Genomic DNA, 20,133 nt, shown 5'->3' with positions numbered 1-20,133 from the left:
AAATGTTTTTGATCATTTGCTGTTTTGCATCAAGCACAAGCTATCAGCAATAAAATGTTGTTTCACTTGATGAATTTCCTTCAGTAAATATTCCATTATATGTACTTAAACTTCATGGGTGCCAATAATGGTGAGCAGGACTGTACTTACCAGCCACTTTATCAGGTACACCTTGCTAGTTCCAGGTCAAACCCCCTTTTGTCATCAGAACTGTTCTAATTTTTGTGGCACAGATTTAACAAGGTGTTGGACCAGGCATTATTTTGGTGTGAATTGTAGCCTCAGTTTCTTGTTCTTAGCTGACAGGAATGGCACCTGGTGAGGTCTTCTGCTGCTGCAGTCCAACTGCTTCGAGATTTGAAGTGCTGTGCCTTCAGACGGGGTTTTCTGCAAGCCTTGGTTGTAACGAGTATTTATTTGAGCTACTGTTGCTTTCCCATCATCTCAAACCATTCTGCCACTTCTCCTCTGACCTCTGACATCAATAAGACATTATTGTCCACAAAACTGCTACTCTGGATATTTACTCAGATCAGCACGGCACACACAACCATGCCGTGGCCAAAGTCACTTAAATCCTCTTTCTTCCTCATTCTGATGATCGGTTTGAACTTCAGCAACCCGTCTTCCCCACATCTGGATGCCTTAGTTACCATGTTAACAAGCAATTGAACAGGTGTACCTAATAAAGTGGCTGGTGAGTTTACACAACCATGTTTAGAAGGTGGTCCAAAATGGAATGAAGGAAACCAAGCACACCATAGCAAATAAAAGAGTCAGCAGCCAGTTAGCTCAAGAGGAAACAGCTAGCTTGATTTGATCTAAAGAAAGCTGCAAAATCATAAAATGCAGAACTACACATTTTATCTGATATATGATAAATAAAAGGTTTTATACCGTCTTGTCACACAGACTAACAGTTGCCTAAGACAGGCGAGCTCTTTCCCTGTGCCATCAGAGTTTGATCTGACAGGTAAAATTAATTTTTCTGTGTACAGTAAGGTCAAGAAATATTGGGAAACTGACACAGCCACTTGATCTCAACCAGACTGAGCTGCATTCAAGTTACTGAATGGCTTGCCAAATCACAGAAACTGTCTGTTCGATGGTTTTGATGTGCCATTTTCAGCTTGAATCAGATGCTAGCGTAACTGTCCTGATCTCTGATGACAAACCTTGTTTTATAACAAACAAGCTGCTTTTTAGGTTATCACTCTGAGATAATGAGATAAAAAGATTGAGGACATAATAGGTGATGAAAATAATGTAAGTGCGCCATCTCCCAGCTTCTGAACCAAAATGTGAAAAGATTTCAAAAGGTTTTCTGCCAACATTACATGTAGTTCAACAGATTTAAAGATTTAAATCAAACAAAGTCAATTGTACCACAGGAGAAAACAAAGCATTTATTTTTTTGTTGGCTTCCATCAATGTTTGTTTAGCCCCTGGCTTCGTTACAGCCATTTTTGTCTTTGCTAATATCAATTAGTTGTTGCAGCAATCTCAAAAACTAGTAGTTGTAGATGTACATCTAATGAATACTTCATGAAAGTTTCATTGAAGGAGGTCTAGTAGTTCATGAGTTATTTTGCTAAAAGACAGTTAACTTTAATAGCTGATAAAGTTTTAAAAACAGAGCTTGGGCGATCAGTTAGTATGATATAAGTTGGCGATCAGCCACAGCTACTACCACACCAACGTTTAGATCAAAATTAGTAGAAACTGAGTTTGAGCCACTTTTGTGTTTGCTGATGTTGATTAGATGCAGCATACATCTTAAATTGGTGTGACTCCAAAGGTTACACCAGTTGTAATAGTACATCCAATAATTACTTTTGGAGTATTTCATTAAATATAGTCATTGGTTCATGTCCCTGTCCCATTTGGTGGCAGACGGTAAAAATATGCAGTCGTATTCTAGTAAAATCCTGTAAAATCAGTTTGTTTTCACCTTACATTTTGAATGATATCTGATGGTTCTGATTTCTCAGTCTCTTCACAATGACAACAAATTCCTGTTTGTTTGGTTGTCCTTGGCTCAGATGGAGATTTAATTTTACAAACATGGCATTACATCATATAACTGCAGGGGGAGCTGAAGAGCAATAGGAGGCTAAATTTATTTTGAAGAGAAGAAGAAACAAAAACACATGTAGGCTTGTCAAAGTCAAACATTGAGTTGATTTAAGCACATACTGGATTAGTCACTCAGCAGCAAAAGTGACAATGTTTGAGCAACTTGATTTGTTTCTTTAGTGTAAAATTAGCACATTTTTATGTGAACAGACAATTGAAGACTAAAACATTAGATGAGACAATTAGATTTAGAATCAACTAAACTACTGAAAAAAGAAAAACAACTGGAAAATAACTAGTAGCCTTTTTGTCAATGTGTCTTAGCTATGGGATTCCAGAAAGTACTGTGGTGTGTAACAGAAGTAATGAGGTGGTAAAATGAAGACTTATTACAGAACAACAAATGCAGACTTTTAGAGGACACATTGGATTCTCCTTTCTCCTTGTTTGGATGCACACACACACACACACACGCACACGCACACGCACGCGCACGCGCACACGCACACACACACACACACACACACACACACACACACAAAGACAGACACTTTATTCAACTGCTTGAGCAATTCATTCATTTCCTTTCAGAAATTCAGATGAGAATTCAACTCTGCCTCTTTACACAAACGCGCACACACTCTAGGGAGAAACTGTAGCCTTTTGTTTGGTGTAAAAATACACCTTATGAAAGAGTGTGCAACAAAAACACAAGATTATCAGGTTAAAAAAGGCTTGATGGCTGGGCTATCGCTGATGGGACATGAGAGAGTCTGAGCGGACAGCTGAATGGGCGAATAAATGGAAGGCTGAGATGAATGGGATGATTTAGAGATGATATACATGTAAAAATGAAATGACAAAATGTGAATGTTTAAGTGTATAACCACACTGCCAAACACTTTAATGCTTGGCAGTGTGTGTAGGCTAATCTTTGTTTGTGTTTGTGTCAGTGTGTGAAGATAAGTCTATCTTTGCGCCCTTGTTGCTCTGTCAGACATTATGAGGTCCTCTTGAGACAAAAACACACACAGACATATCTAATCTCAACTGCACATGAACACACACATCTGACAAGACTGACTCTTTCGGCCCTCTCAACCTCATCTTGGAGTGTTTATTAGAAATAGGAGAGGAGAAATATTATTAGGTCTTAAAGAACAGACTATAACAACCCAGTAACAATGTCTCCTCCTCTACTTTCTACACATCTTATCACTCTGTAGTCTAACATACAGCTACTATAGCTCTGCACCTTTTCTTTCTGTCATTACTTCAGCTCTTTTCTTTTCCTCCCATTTGTTTCACGCTCTGTGCCTAGTTCAAACTTTAATAACTCACCACTTCTTTTTCTTTCATTATTTTATAACAGTTTTCATTATGGCTACATGTGAAGTAAATGCCAAACATGTGAAGTACATTTCCAAAACCTGGTAAACAAGGAAAAAACTAGCAAGATTAAAAAAAAACATCCCTGGTGCTATTTTATACAATGTCTTTAAATCTCTAATTATTCAGAACTTTCTATATAGACTGTACCTAACAGGAGACTTCAGAGGTTGAGATTTCTTACATATTACCAGGTGAAGCTGCTGGATAATTGGAAGATTCAGGAAATCCTAATCACTGAGGAATCCTGTATGAGGAGTGGCATAGCAGACTGCCTTGTGTGTCAAGAAACTATTCATTAAAATTAACCTTTTCCAGTGTTGCACTTTATTCCAGACTCATCTTAGCTGATTTCTTGTGGAAATAATGAATGTTTACAGTTGTATTATTTATAGTTTTTTTAAAGTTAAAAGTGGACAGAGTTTTCAAATGCAAGTTTGGTACACACTGAGGCCTGAATTCACTAACAAATTGCTTGGGTTTTGCGGGTACAAATTAGGATTTTGCACATCTGTCTCATCCTCAGAGCCCAAAGTACGCCTCAAGTTGCACTGTCAACTAATAGGTCTCTCTCTACTTTCTAGTACTTTTAAGTTTTTATGCATGCATTAAAAGGAAAAATGCCTGTATTTATGCAAATACTGACAGGGCGAAAAGTGCCTGATTCTCTAAAACCAATTGCAACACGTAGTTGGCGTCAAATTATCACAGTAACCTAAGAGGAGCAGGTGGTTACTGCATCTCAGGATAAAAACATGAGGAAGAGGAGCAATCTGTTGCACTTGTCATTAAAGGTGCAATTCATCCTTTGTTTCAGGGTTTGAGTCAGCACTGTTTCATCACAATTTGTTGAAAATAGGCATAAACTCCCTTTTTCTGTTTCTATTCAGAATACAAAACCTTATAAATACAGAATATTTCAACAAATAGTGCTTCAAACTTAACCCAAAGTAATCCTCAGGTTTGCATGAATGCAATTAGCACTCCAGTATTTGCTTTATAAATAAGATGCCGAGAGTGAGTATGCAGTGGGTGCAAATGATGCACAAAAAGAAAGCAAAAATCTGCCTCTGCTCATTTTTGGTGAATCTGGGCCTGATTTCAATGAACCACAAAAATAAAGTTAAATTAATAATTAAACAGTGGCTTAAACAGTATTTTACAAACCTACTAAACCCCACAATGACATTTTAGTGCTTTAAATTAACAATAAATCTGCCTTGCCTAACCTAACCAACTGGACGTGATGCCTAAACGTCAAGAGAAAGTAATGAATAAAATTCATTGCGAACTTGAGTCTCATACATTAAACAATTATAATTCTTTATTTTATTTATCCTATTCAATAGCTTCCTGATTTCTCATTGGCACAAGCCTTCTACAAAACATTTTCTTGTCTTGTACAAGTGTGTTTTTTTTTTTTGTTTGATTTAAAATAAATTTTGAAAACAATTCTGTTCCCAAAGATGTCATGTCTTACAAAATCACACAATCTGTCTGTGACAAAGAAGATATACTGTGTGTGTATGGTGTGTGTGTGTGTGTGTGTAATGAGATGCAACAGACGGAGGTTGAAAGCTAATCCTGACATAAAACATTTCCAGCCCAGTCATCTGAAACAGAAGTGCTGCAACCTGTTTAATGCTGCTGTGTATTTGTATGTGTGCTTGCATATTCACACTTCTATTCAGGCAGAAGTTCTTCTATGAATGTGTGATTCGATTTTTGTTTTGGGCGCTCAGAGCCCGTGATAAGAATCGCACCATGTCAACACAAAGTTTGTAGTTGAATCACGACTTTGTGTGGGAGAAAACACACCGTTAAACAATTGAGAAAAAAACGACTTCACTCCCTGCGTTATCAAATTACAGCAGAAAGGAGGCCAGTGGGATGTCTGATCTGACAGTGAGAAACCGCTTCTCATGTCAAAATTATGACCGTCACAGTGTGTTTTATTTGGCTGCACATCATGATCGGATACAATTACACTGACATGATCAAGAGTGCTCGTCTCGTGAAACGGATGTGACAGCATGGGCCTGAAATCCTCTGTGGAAAAAGTTGGTAATTGAATCTGCAGAAGTGGAAGCAACAATCATAAAACTTGATTCCATTTCACAAAAACTAACATTTTAGATGTCTACACCTAGAAATAGGCAGTTTTTCCTTCCACATAGAGTTTAATGCACATTAGTTTCAAAACTAGAGACATCTGATGGAATGATGGGTATGAGTGACAGGTAAAGTCATAGTAAGTAAAGTCTTTCACTTCTAAAGTTTGACAGAACATTCTAAAGAAAACCAAAACTATTTCTAATAGGTCATCAAAAATAAATAACAGTGCAATAAGACATAACTGGTTGTTCACTGAGGTTGCTTTGCAAAAAGAAACTCAAAATGAAGAAGCAGTGTTCAAAGGAACTTGCTCTGCCCCATTTTCAATAAGAATTTAAATTGTAAGTAGCAGCCAGGTGCTGGTAATCAAATGCAGTGTTTAAGTAATCATCAGCAAGTATGGGCAGACATTTTGGCAGATTGCTGACCTGGAGCATTCAGGTGTTGTTAAAGTTAATTAGTTTGTTAAACAACAAGAAAAAGACCAAAACGGTACAGCTTATTGTGAAGGACTGCCAAGAAAAAAAAAAAGTATCTTTTCTTCTTAAAGAATATTGCAGCATTGCTTCTGTCAGCAAAGTTGTAATGGAACAAACCAGGAGACTTCCTGTTCTTTGGAGAGATGCTTGAACTCAATGTTGGTTGATGATTTGAGCTTTTTTATTAGCCTCTATGCAAGAGCACCTTCTAGTCATTGAGTCATCTACACACTGCAGGCAAAAGTTGCCCATATCTCATATGTTTAAGACAGTCTAAATGCAACAAATCTGTTGTTTTTTTTTTAAATCCGACCCAGATCACTTTTATATGCAATACTAAATCAGAAACATATTCAAAGTTTAAAAAGTGACCTCAGTCTGGATGGTCACATCACATTTTATCAAACTTTTAAATCAATGAAGGAGGAATATGTGGATCAATCCAAATATTGACATTATCGATCAATTGTAAACACCAGAACAACCAACCATTGGCAGATCATTTTGTGCATTAAGACCTGCAGTGTGAGCATAGTGTTAAACTCCTCTGTATGCCAAGTACACCAGACTCAAGTGTGAGGCCATCTCAAGCATCAGTAAAAATACTGTGGCAGGACCTTTGAGTGAGATGTGCACAAATTATTACCCAGAAACCATAAAGAGTGTTGTGAAGAACACTGGACACAGTTTTCACAAATGTTTTCATCCACAAAATGTTGTCGTAACTATGCCAGGCCTGTAAGTGGTGCCGTAACGCTGCTATGAACATACAGAAGAAACAGAAAAAACAGAATACTCATTAAGCTGACACAACCACGGTAAACACATCGTAAAATAACAGAAAAAAAAAAAGAGGATGGCGAATACAAGAGCAGGAACTGAATCCTTTTTGTGGACCAACAACAAAATGGAACTTCTACTTTGTCTCACATTAACTATTATTGGTTGGGTGTCTGGTCGGTCCAAAAACCTGGACCTAATGGATGCTTTTCAGAAACTGTATCCAGCGAGGGATAGCTGGAGGGTAGGAAAGTACACAATATTAGGTAAGTTGTTAGAATATTGTAGCTAATCAGTGTACTCGCAAACACAGAGTAAGACCCTGAATTCATTTGCATTAATATGAAACAACTGGCTCTGCTGTGAAGGTTTTCACTCTGTAGACAGGATGCCTTCAAATAATAAAAACATCCACTAACTTATTTTACATACATCTTGTCATTTTACTACTTAATAAAGCTCTAATATTCCTCCCTTGTAGTTAATGAAACACAGTGGTCCCACACAGAATCAGAAGGGAGTGAACTACTGCATTAATAATGATCAGTATACTACACATAAAAGACAAAATGCATGTGACTATCAGTGCATCATTTTCTGGCAAATTCCCATCAGGTGGGTGAAAACAGCATGCATTTCTTTAGGTAACGCTGAGTTTTCCCTTTGCTTTTGCCCATAGCACTTCTGCTCCACCCTGGAGCTAGTTTAAAGGAATCCTAGAGCACAAGGCATTAATACACAACTCAAGGCCTCATCTGAGATACTGTAGCACTTCAGATTAAATTTGCCAAGAACTTGCTTGGAACTCATGATTACCGATTCGTACTTTATTTAAAGAGTTTTTCTTTTTCGTATGTGTCGTATAGATTTCATAGAAACTGTCCAAACAAGGCTTTTATTCTTGAAACCAAAAATTAATAAAACAATCTAGAAAATGTTTGTACAAATATATGATTATTAAGAATAATAAAAAAAAAATCACTACATGAAAGATTTCAACTTCCTTCCCCACTTTTTAAATTTAGCTTTTTGTGTTCATCTACTTGCATATTAAAATGTCTAAGAAGAAAAAAAAGGACAGTACCTAACCACCATGTATGCAAAGACATTGCATCCAGAGTTAAAGAAAAAAAGTAGAAATAAACTCACAGCAATAATACCTACAAGAGCTCACAGAAGACGGACTAACAAAACACTGAAAACATGAGGAACAAGACACTAAAAGCTGCTTATAAAAATAAAAACAGTAGAAACAAGAGAAACAATTTCCTTTAACTTATTAGGAGTATGAGAAAAAAAAGTCTGTGAAAGAAAAATGTGGAACAGAAATGAATGGAATAATACTTGAGCAAATAAAAACTGGGGTTAGCTAAGAGGGAAAGCCATAAATTAAATAAATCAATGTCTATTAAATCAGTTTCAGCAGATCTGAAGATTTTCCTTTCAGGACACATTAGCAAGACTTGTAAATTTTCCCACATCAGTAAACTTCTTTTTTCTTTTTTCCTTTAACCTCACAAAAGTTCAGAGTTGCAAAGTTGCTCTCAACAGCAACTTGAGCAGAAGAAATGACCCCGGCTGTAATTTGACTTGTTGCCGAGGTTTGGTTTATCAAAACATTTTAAGATTTATTCAAGTAAGTGAACATATTTTCCCACTAAAATGCTATTACAGTTGTTTTGACAAACTATTTCCTTCATTGGAATTGGCATAATATCTAAAACACTATTCTACAGTTTTTGTAGATGTTGTTCTTGGTATGGACCCCTACATATTTGGCTGGATCATCTTTTAGCATTTGTGCTTTTTTCTTTTTAGCACTTGTTCAATCCATTTTCTTCTTTTTAAAATGCTTTAAATCATAAGTGCTAACTACAAACAATGTTTTAAGCTGGACTGAGTGCCTATAACCTTTGACAGCAAAGACATGGTATATTTTTTAAAAAACTAATGTATTTAATTGCTGTACCTTTACCATACATATTCCACTTTTTTATTATTTTTAAGCTGAAATCATTTAAAGTGACTTGGCAATAGCTTTGTTTACAAATATAAAATTATTGAACCAAATTAAGTTTTTTCTTCAAGCTTAAAGCATTACCACACATGGTATCTTTGCGATTGACATGTGGCAGTGATATTATTATACAGCAGCTTTGTCACACCAGAAACACTGGCGCAAAAGGTTTCCACGAAACAAAAACACAAAGGATTTTTGTCCAGCAAAGTTCAGTACACGTTGGCAGATTCAAATGTACTCCCTTGTGGAATACTTCCTTACACTTTTACATATACATTTAACTTGTTTAGATGTTCATTTCAGTGCAAATGTAATCAGCTTCCCATTACAGGAAGTGTCAATCACCACCTGTATGACTCGTAGAATTTCAGCGAGAAAAACACTTTCTGAAGCCGACTGTCAGTTTGTTGGTGACAGGTATGTAATTTACTTGCCATAAATGTGAAATGTTAATCAGAGTATTTAAACTAGACTTAACCAGGACTTAACATTTTCAGTCATCTGCAAGTTTTCCCCTTTACTCCTTTTGCTCAGATCAGGTTCCATCAACTGAGAGAACTGAGTTCACTCTGGGTTCTTGTTCTTGTGTCTCATGTCTCACTGGGGATGACACAGGTGTCAGTTTGTTTTAGATACTTTTGTTGATAGTGTAACACCTCCACAGTAAACTGAATGTTGATGGAAAAGAAGTGTTCCTTTACAGATTTACAGAAAACAAAGGCTAGAGCATTGTAGACTGAGAGGGGAATCTTTTCTCCAGCTCTTCCACAATGGAGTTCATGTTTGGACTTTGAATCTGTTGAGATGTAGGACACTCTCCTTCCCTTCCTCCTGCTCCTTCTTCTCCTGTTCCTACTTCTCCTCCAACTGCCAGTACATCTAATGAGTCGAGAGAATCCAGGGAATCCATGGAAGCCCGGCTCTTCATGACCTTTTTGAGCGGAATCTGTTTCTGATCGATCTGGCTGAACATGTTGGCCACAGACTTCTCAATGTCTGCTATGTTTTGGATGTTCTTTAAGATTCCTTTCAGCTCTTTACGGGGCGGCTCTGGTTCCGCAGGGATGGGAGGTGGCGATGGCCGAAGGGACACGGGCCTCAGAGTGGGAGCCTCTGAGAAAGATGGGAGGACAAATGTGGATGGACGTGGGAGCGATGGTGACGTTGGAGGAGGAAGAGGTGGAGGCGGTGGGGGCGGGGGATGTGGTGGAGGAGGAGCTGATTGAGATAAAGATGTAGAGGCGGGAGGAGGGGAAGGAGGCCGATGTGGAGGAGGAGATGAAGGAGGAAGTGGAGCAGAGGTGAGAGGCTGTGGCGGCGGTGGTGGTGGTGTTGTAGGTGGGTCAGGGATAACCTCTAAATGGACCTGAAGTCTGTCCTCAATTATGTGATTTCCTGTTAAATTAGCTCCAAAGCGTCGCAGTACAGGAGGAGTTGGCTTGTGGCTCGGAGGGGGGGTGCCTCCGTCACTGAGAGTCACGATGATACTCGGGGGACCTTCTGCAGTTAAAGCAGTAGGAGCTTTGTGGGTGGGACTTTGCTTGTGATGCTGAGGAGTCTCTGGGAAAACAGACAGTAGAATATCTGATGACAACGAACCTCTGGAATCTCTGCTTTGCCGTTGCCTCATTTCCTGGAGCGCCTGTTGCTCAAACTGTCTGGCCTGTTCTTTCACCGTCAGCTTTGGTTCTAGACTCGGGCTTCCCGTCAAGTCCGAATCCAGTCCGTGGTCAAAACCCGAATCCAGACCAGCATCCTTACTTTCCTTGAATTCTGCTTTCAGGAGTTCCAGCTCCCACTGCACAGGATCCATCACCACTTGCCGCCTTAAAGCATCAAACATTTGTCTTCGATGAAGTCTTGACGGGAGAGTCCAGCTGTGTCCACTGCCTGATCCCCATCCACCATCACTGCCGCTGTACCCTCCAAACCCCAGATCACATCCAGGCGAGCTGAGCCTCAACCAGGCCTCTTGCAGGGCTTTTCTGGATGGGGAGAAATTCCCAAGAAGGTCTCTCCTTCTCTGACTTTTTCCATGAGTCTCTGGACTACTCAAAGTCCCGTCCTCATGGTAGATGGGATTTATGGTAGTTCGAGGGTTTTCATCAGACAGAAAGGTAATGTTGGACTCAGACTTGGGGAGGTTGTTCAGCACCCCTCCGTTTGCGATGCACTGACGATGAGCAGCGATGGCTCGTGTAGCAAAATCTGAGATCAGACGTTGGCGGTCACTTTCATCCAAACTGGCAGATTTGCTACCACCACCATTGTTTGGCCGGCTGATGGATGGATGGATGCATGAGGTAAAAATGAGACAAAAAATGAAAATGAAGACAGAAATATTTGCAAACAAGGTAGGGGCACATAAATGAAGAGGAAAGATGCAACTCTATGAAATCAGAGCTAGTGGAAATAGAAGCTGGAGATAAAAACTGAATATTTTTCTTTTAAAGAGTTGCAATACAAATGATAAAATGGAATAATGTACAAAGAATAGATCAGAAAATGAACTGTGTTCAAGCTGTGATTTGATAAATGTACTGAAAACATAGTTCACATTAAGGGTTGAGTGAGAAAAAGAATCTCAAGAAGTTTTGTTTCTGTGCTGTTTTTACCAGAAAAAAATAAGTTGGAGCGCTGAAAACAGGCTGAAAACACAAAGACACATAATGCAAATTGTATTCAACAACACTATTGTAGTACAGCTATATATAAACCTACATCTGCTAGGGAGGGACACACAACTGAGCGTCATGTAAAGAGTATGCAGATTTTCCTCAAACAAAAGACATTATGTTATGTTGTTAGTGATTGCAAAAAAATCTGCACACACTTGTTATTCCATGACACATGACTGGCTACTTTTATGCTTCTAACAAAATGTATGTTACAGAATTCAAAAAGCACAACTTTCTCACGTCTATCAATTTTCCGTGCACACAAAATCATTTTACAGCAAGAATCTTGCCTAATGCTAGTCACAAAAGGGAAGCGATTTTCATTTTCCTACTCACTTTGGTCTGTAAGCCAGAGATGAAGATTTGAAGAATAAATAAGAAAGGAGAAAAGAGATGGGGGGAAAAAATAACAATAAAAAATGATTAGAGAATAAAAATACTGTTAAGATGAAGAGGATAAAACAAGAAAAGAGCTCAAGTAACTTCAGTAATATGCCAGGAGGTAGCCAGAAAAAGTCCTGGAAGATATTTGTTAATTTAATTATCATTACAAAGCACTGCCAACACTTCTGTTAAAACACTTAGTAGCTGAAAATGGAAACCACCTAGATATTTTCTGTTTAGTTATACAATTGGACTGCTAATTGTCAACAGGCAACACAGAGATTTAGCTTTTAATTTAATTCAAAACCTTACAATCAAAGTAATGAGTTATTTTATATGGACATAGCTGGAGTCACTCTGAATAGGAATTAAGTATCTACAATCTTTCTTAATAATGGGAATACTGTTGTGAAATAATTGATAATCATAAAGTGCAAAACAACAACAACAAAAAAGCTATCAAACTGGATCCACATGTTCTTTTTGTCCCTTTACAGCACCCATACGGCACTTATACCATAGTACATAATATCTGCAAGCAGCTAAAGTTAAGCCACAAAGGAATGACGGCTCACTTAACTGCTTCTGAATGTGAGCAGAACAGAGGCAATGGATAGCACTAGCAAGAAGAAGACGAAGACCCAGAAAAGGGTGTGTGAGGCAATGGCTAGATGCTGACAGATAACTACAACTAGAACATGGAACATGGACAAGATGATGCTAGTGAATCCCACAGATACTCTGCAGCTACATCATACATAGGAACAAAATAATAAAATAAAAACCATATGGCGGTTACAACGTAGCACACACCACGTTTTATGCTGTAACTTTCCTACCATTCAACTCAACACGTCCACGTAGCTCAATCGTTGAGCGCCACAGGACTTGACTTTTTAGAAAATTATCTTCATTTTTCCACCTTTTGACCCACATTCAAAAAGAATTTCAAAGTATGCCAACATTCATAGCAAAATACAAGACAAAAAAATGACCGTAGCCGAAGTCATGAATACGGAGAATAATAAAATGCTCAAACTTTAAGCAGCATTATACCTTAATACAATATAACTAATTCACTCTAGAAATACTGCTATTATCAATGTGACTTTTGGTGTTAAATCGGAAAACGTGCTTTATTCAAAGTGCTGTCGATGAGAAAACCCCCACACTTTTTAAAAAATGTGGAATTAAAAACAGATATTAAAACCTAAACCTGCTCAGAGAGCAGCTAAAGATGATGAAAAACAAAGCCTTGAAGCCAGTGTTAGAGTACTATGAAAATGGACTAAAAATTGGATCTTGAATGTGTAAATTTTTGCAGTTTGCCAGGTTTTAAAGATTTTAAGAGTTTAGCCCCTCCAAAATGGCAATGATACATAATAGACAAGAATTTTACAAGAATCCCTAAACTCACATATGGTAAAACACCTCCCACAACAATTAAACAAGCTTTGCAGCTTATCAATAGAATTAATTATTGCCCAGGGTGGTCTTTATAAATTATGAGCTGCATTTATATCAATTATCTCAAATCCGAGTTCATTTCCGTAGTCATTTTTCAGAGGATTGCTTGGGCTTTAGTTGTCTCACTTGCACAGACACAAACACACACACACACACAGTTGTCATTTGGAGATAGTTCCTACCATCTTGCATATGAATTGCTCTCATGTTAATGGGAGTGTGGAGGCATATCAAGGACAGACAGAAAACCAGTGATGCATGTAATGCTGATAAGAATTCCTCTCAACTTCTTCTCAACGCAGCAGCGAGGAATTATAAATGAACTATCTGTGTGTTGCCTTGAGTGAGTGGTTATAGATTGTCTTTGCATATAGTTCTGCCCCCCTCACCCCCAAAACAAAACAAACAAGTAAAAAATTATCCAGTGGGGGTTAATTTAACACAGTTAGCTCAAAGGCAAAAGAGAAAGAGAGAAACTATAAAAGAGGGGAAGAGAATATTTTGAAATTTCACAAAGATTAATGCAACTTTTTGAGATTTCTCAGCTTACTCTCATGCCCATGGCCTTATGACACCAGAATTTGGAAATTTAAAAAGTATTAGCAAATAAGTTTCGAAGAAACAGTGAAATGTCTCTTAAATATGAGCTTTACTTTTGATTACAGAGTTATTGAAAGCCAGTGGAGTAAATGAATAAAGTTGGCTTGAAAAGCTGAACTTCAACAGCTGAATTTTTCTTTTTGTGGGCAGAATGGTGGTCATAAATTTGTCTTTTGTGAAGTGAGAAAATTGGTATGCACTGCAACAAGAAACTGGCAAAGGAAAGAGCTGAATTTAACCAAATGTTTTTGGCACAGATGAAATTGCAGGGTTTGTCTGCGGCTGTTAATGCATTCAAAAATAACAGCCTTGTCTGGTGTCAGCTTGATGTGGGGGTTATATAGCTATTTTTCATTAGGTAGGGTGTATCTCGTCTCCCATGCCACTGCAAAATGTAAATGAGGAGAAAGGAAATGTTGCTTGAATGCAAAAAGAAATAAAAGACTGAAAAGCCACATTTATAAACGTCTAAGGACAATTTATCTTTGTGTATAATTCTTTGCAAATGCTTCAAGCTAAAGAGTGATGAGAGAAGGTTCAACAGCGTGGGGATGAAGTTGTTTTATTTCAGTAAGAAGAAGGTGTGTTAAGAGTAAATTTCAGACATTTATGGTTTACGGTTTCGTAGTATTTATGGTTGTATGGTTTATATTAAAATCCAAAGTCAGAGGAACATAATCAATATAAAATATTTCGTAACATCATACATTCTTTGAGCAAGTGCAACCATGTTAGCCCTTTAACCTGACACTGGATCCAAAAATAAACAATTAGCTTGACTGCTCATCTTTGTTGTTTGGTCTTTGAATGTAGTTGTTGAACAAGTTTGGAAATAATCAACATACAAATAAACCTATAACCACCTTCTTACTCTGGACCATTTCGTTTACTTACACAATGCACATCTCTGTGGTAAAATCGTCCTAGGCAAATTAAAAAAAATAGTCGGGTCACTTTTGAAGGGATGTTCTGTCAAATATTTATCAATAAGTGCTGTAGCAGCCGTGACATCAGTCATAGAGCTCGGAGTATGTAGTGAAGGGCAGATATCTTTGTCTAGACAAGGCTAATGGCTAGTAAAATGAGGGTCCATTTTTTAAAATCATTTTCAGGCTGATAAACCAGCTCTTTCTCATAAATAACATACAGGTGATGAAAGAACGCTCCATACCTAATAAACCTCTGCACCTTTACATGACAGTATGTCATTTTTGATAAAGTTGTTTTATAAACCTGAAAAACTATAAAGAATGAGCCCTCGTTTTCTTTAAAATCTGTACTTTCTGACTGATGTCACAGCGGATAAGGTACGAACTGTTGATAACAATTTGACCAAACTATTCCTTTAATGTAATTTTGTCATATTTTGTATGCAGTTGAATCCCTCCTGTGCTTTGTCTTTTTCCATCAAGACAAAGCACAGGTGATACGCTGCATGTGTGACAATTGAGCAATTAGGGGGCTGACGCTAAACTTTGCCCATGTGAACACTTGCTTGTTCAAGAGATAATCAAGTACGCGGGTATGAATGCAGGAGCATCTTTCATAGTAATTTCTAAAATGTTGAGGGGTGGACTAACTGTGCATGAGGACACCGCAAAGCTCCCAAAGCTGACTCTCTGCCAAAGTCTGAAGTATAGCCGCTTTCATAATGTGAGCTAAAGCCTCTTGCTTTGGCTCATTAATGTAAATGCCACTTTCACACTTCACTTACATAGCGTTGTCACCCAGCTCTTCATACAGGTTGTTAGCGGTGCCTCCCCCAGGTTTGCCTGTTGGCAGAGCCATCTGGATCCGAGCGGTTTTGGCACACTCCGCTTGGCGCCTGGTCACAGCAAAGAGCAAATACCGAATTTGTAAAATATAAAATGGGAGCAAATACATGACCTCAAAAAAAAAACACGGTAGCATTAAAAAGAGGGCAGGAGGGCTTGAAAGGTCTCATTTTGTTCAATATGTCACAGGTATTAATGGGTATGGTTTACCCAAAATGCACTATTGTTGTAGAGTTGTGTTTGATTTCCAAATTCAGTGTGTTGTTTCTAGTTTTTACTGCAATATCTCAACAATCATTTATTGGAAAGTATTTTATTAAATAGTTTGGTACATTCTTGATCATTTAAACATAATTCAGTTGAAACTAGTGAAATTTTAAATGTAGTTTATTTCTACTCCTGCCAATTTTTGCATGTTTGTTTGATAGTTTTATCTGGCTTTGCATCACTTCATGTTTTATTTCTTGTTAATGACTATAACACTAAAGTGACTGTTTCCTTATGAAAGTGATTCTTTTAGTTAAAAATATAGTTACTTATTTGTCTTCATTGTGTGTTTATTCCAGATTAATTAGCTCTAACTGTTTAATGCATCTCATGAGAATATCTTCCTAAAATTTGTGTCCATGATATCTTGGGTGTTGTGTCTTACAGATCTGTTCAGTAATTGGTCCACGTCATATTGTAAATGTTTGGGTCTCCTTCTCTGAAATTCTGAATTTAAAGTGTTATTCAGAGAGACTACCTGACAGCTCCTCAGCAACAGTATTACAAACAGAAAGCAACAATCATCTATTCTTTGGTAAAATGCTGCCGGACCATGTTAAAATGATAATCTGGTGGGTTCTGAAGGGATGTTCTGTCTAATACTTCTCAGTACCTTATCAGCCAGGACATCAGTCTCAAACAGAGTATATGAAGGGCAGAAGTTTTCCTCAAGTACAGAATAATGGCTAGCCAAACAAGGGCCTGTTATATAATATTTCAGGTTTTTAAAACAGTTATTACTGAAAAATGTCGTACTGGTTTGAAAACCATACTCTGTGACTGTCGCAACTGATAAGTTACTAACTATTGATAACTAACAAAAAAATCACCAGACTATCCCTTTAAAAATGTCACCAAACAATAATACAAAATATAGCAGCAACATGCAGTTTCTGATTATACTTCCTTTTTACCACACAGCTTCACTATTTCACTTTAAGTAATAGATTTGTATTTGAAATAACCTAGATTTCAGCATGTGAACAAACTCTCCAACACACATCTATCAAAATTTCTATCCGGGGAGTTTACATGTGATGTGCTTCAATATTCATTCCTTAGACTATCTACAGGTGTCCTCTTTTCATAGCCCTTTCCTAATTTATGCATTTTATTGTAGAAGGAAAGCCAACAAATTAATCCCAGTTAAAAGAGACAGCTATGACATTATTGTTATTATTATTATCTGGAGGAAATAAAAAAAGGGATACTCACTCTTTGAATCTGGTTGCGACAGATGATGCAGCAGATGAGAGACAAAGACAGATTAGTGATTATTTGAAGCATAAATCACACAGCACCTTTTGTTATCCAAGTTTACTTATCGCAATTTACAAGCAAAATCACACAATTGCTCTTCATTAAAGTAATTTAGCAGCAGATAGTAGTGATTATCATACTAATGATTACTGCTGCATTTTTCTCTGCAAATCTCAAATCCTCAGCCTGTTATTTGTGTGTGTGCGTGTGTGTGTGTTTCTCAGCAGGATGAGACGCCATCTCCAAAATGCTTTGTTTCAATGTGGGTGCACAGTTGTTTATATTCAGAGAATTTAATAGTCGTTCAGCGTGGTTAGTTATAGAAACTAAAACAACTGTGGGGCCATGAAGAATCACCTCACCCAGGTGGTAATAAATGTGCTTAAACAGGATAAATAAATATGTGCTCAAATAATTACTTAGGCTATATTTACACTTATTATAAAAGCTCAGTTGTGTTCTAAAGTGGCTAAAAAGTTACTCAGACATGAATAATGCTGCATGTTTTGGCACTATTTTTTTTAGCTGTGGATCAATACACTCATTAGAAGTGCAAATGTAAGTCAAGTATTACTGCAGTAGGATCAGAAGCCTAGTTTAGGTTAATTTAATGAGATTTGTTTTCTAGGTAAGCCAACGGGTGCAGATGTGTAATTTTCTATATATTCATCCGTATTACAACACCTGTTTTATTGCAAATACACACACATAAAATCGTGCTTACTGTTTGTAGGTGATAATGACGATCAGTATGGCAGGAACACAGCAGATAATGATGATAACTGCCAGAGCCAGGAGTGCCCCCTCCGTGTAGCCGACGCTCTGCACGGCTTTCTTCACGCTGGTCACCACTTCAGGGGTTCTGATTTCCAGAATTCGGCCTCCAGGAGGGAGAAAGGGCTGGAACTCTTTGTTGATGTCCAAAAGTTTTCCATCTAGAAACCTTGGGAGGAGAAACACGATGCAAACAAGACAAAGACAGTGAGCTATTTTTCTCTCTGGAACTGACATGTGAATGGAAACACATGTGGCTAAAAACTGTCAGCACGTGAGCTTTTTTTCAGAATACGATCATGAGTGCACTCCTAGTTAGTTGTGCCGCTGCACCTGCAAGCATTCCTGAAAGTGTAACCTTAACTTGAACATCAGAAAACCTGACTATATAAAATAACTTGCAAAAGCTTCACTGGTTATTACCAAAAAGTGTAATGTTGTAGATTTGACCCTTTTCATTTTACATGCAAAGCATACAATTTTAACAGGTTCCTTTCTTGCTTGTAGGTCTAACTCCTCCTGTTTGCCCTAACAGTTGGTCATACCCCCAGAATAGATGCTGCTTTAATTTTTTTAATTAAATAGTCATAGTCATCATAGCGTCCGAACGGTCTAAAACACTAAAGTTAATAAACACTGGTTCTGGATCCCAAAAAGAAAAAGATGCACCTTACTTACAAAGGTTTGAGGATTAGGGAGGAACTGGGACTGTGCCCATTTTTATACATATCTTATAAAATATAGCTAGATGGTTTTGGCACAAAGTTGCCAACAAAATGCTTTGAACAGCTAGTATTCGACTCATCATGGGTTTGCTAGTAAAGTTCTTACTTGAAGAGCTCTTGTCTGGAAATAGCTCTGTTTGTCAGCGGGTCGATGGCATAAATCATGAGGTCAGACTTGGAGTAATCTTCCTGCTCCGTTCCGTCAATGGTGCGATGGGGCCCAATGGTTTCCACGACAACCTTTGCTCCAACGACCTGCTCCTGGACGTAGTGTTCCAAAATGCTAAGGAGAAAAAAAAAATAGAGATTTGACTGATGTCAGCACTTCATAAAACCACAAAAATGAAAACTTAACGGAATAAATACAGCTATTTTCCATTTAAGCTCTTTAAATTTGCAGACATAAAAAAAGACTCATGCATGTACATCATCAATTTCAGAAAAACTTACCTTTGTGGACACCAGCCTAGTATATGTTAGGAAGAATAGTAGAGTAAAATGCTATTTCTTTCCTTCAAGAAACATCTAGTCACAGCAGATCTGCTGGTGTTTCAGTGTGTGTTTGCAAGAATTTTTGTCCATTGGATTGAGGTAGTGTATGCAAAGAAGGTGGTAAAACTTTAAGTTTAAATTAAAACAAAGCAGCAAACTGAGCAGCTGCAATGTTAGTCACTTAGAGCAAAAAAGCAATAAAAGCAGAATCTTGGTATGTACTGAACAAATCATGTTATGTTTAGTAATAAAATCTTTCTCTGCAGTCTTAACATGGTAAAAAATTATGAAAATCAACACAGTGACATAAAAAAATATTTGATCTGGAATAAATACTGCATCTACTCATATCTGATAAGTTCAACTTTAAAATGTCATACAAAGAGAAAATAACACACAAACTGATGTTTTTGATCACTGATAATTGGCGGTGATGCATGGAACTTTGCATTCAAACTCTTCATAATATTTCCAACCATGATTTTGTCCTTTAATTTTTCTTGTCTGTATTCAGAACGGCTTTAAATGCTCTTTAAACATTAGACCAGGCTCTTTATTTTCTAATGTAATAATTTCGTATTAATTATAAGATAATGAAAAAAGGTTTTTGAATGTAGCATTGGAGTTGGAGTAAACATTGTGTTATTCTTTGTTGTGACTCACGCTGCCTAGTTGTCGTGCTTCATCTTAGTTGGTCCTAACCTGTTTCCTGTATCCCTCCTCACTTTTAACCACAAAAAGCTGCACCCCGTCCCCAGCCGACGAGCTGAAGCACACTGGGCTAAAAGCAACAGCTTGTCCTTTGGTGAGCCCAAATTTGTTGTATGCCTTGTCTTGGAAATTTTTCAGTTA

The 20,133-nt window shown here is 37.6% G+C and overlaps 1 protein-coding gene across 5 annotated transcripts in view; it reads right to left on the bottom strand.

Annotated features, from left to right (window-relative positions):
- LOC108249191 (protocadherin-15-like) overlaps positions 1-20,133 on the bottom strand; it is a 211,362-nt gene that overhangs the window by 17,476 nt on the left and 173,753 nt on the right. For 3 of the 5 annotated variants that reach the window (XM_017438403.3, XM_025010734.2, XM_025010738.2), the window contains 6 exons: positions 18,896-19,072; positions 18,015-18,233; positions 17,246-17,254; positions 15,703-15,813; positions 11,874-11,879; positions 6,541-11,138 (listed from right to left, as the gene is read on the bottom strand). In XM_017438403.3, the coding sequence (XP_017293892.1) occupies positions 9,581-11,138; positions 11,874-11,879; positions 15,703-15,813; positions 17,246-17,254; positions 18,015-18,233; positions 18,896-19,072 (2,080 nt within the window). In that variant the 3' untranslated portion in view covers positions 6,541-9,580. Of the gene's footprint in view, positions 1-6,540; positions 11,139-11,873; positions 11,880-15,702; positions 15,814-17,245; positions 17,255-18,014; positions 18,234-18,895; positions 19,073-20,133 lie in introns of those variants that run through there. The other 2 variants (XM_017438411.2, XM_025010744.2) reach the window with 1 other exon arrangement.

The sequence above is a fragment of the Kryptolebias marmoratus genome, linkage group LG17, assembly GCF_001649575.2.
Source record: "Kryptolebias marmoratus isolate JLee-2015 linkage group LG17, ASM164957v2, whole genome shotgun sequence".
Classification (NCBI taxonomy): domain Eukaryota; kingdom Metazoa; phylum Chordata; class Actinopteri; order Cyprinodontiformes; family Rivulidae; genus Kryptolebias; species Kryptolebias marmoratus.
The sequence above is the reverse complement of the archived record's forward strand: the minus strand, read 5'-3'. Positions and strand labels throughout refer to the sequence as shown.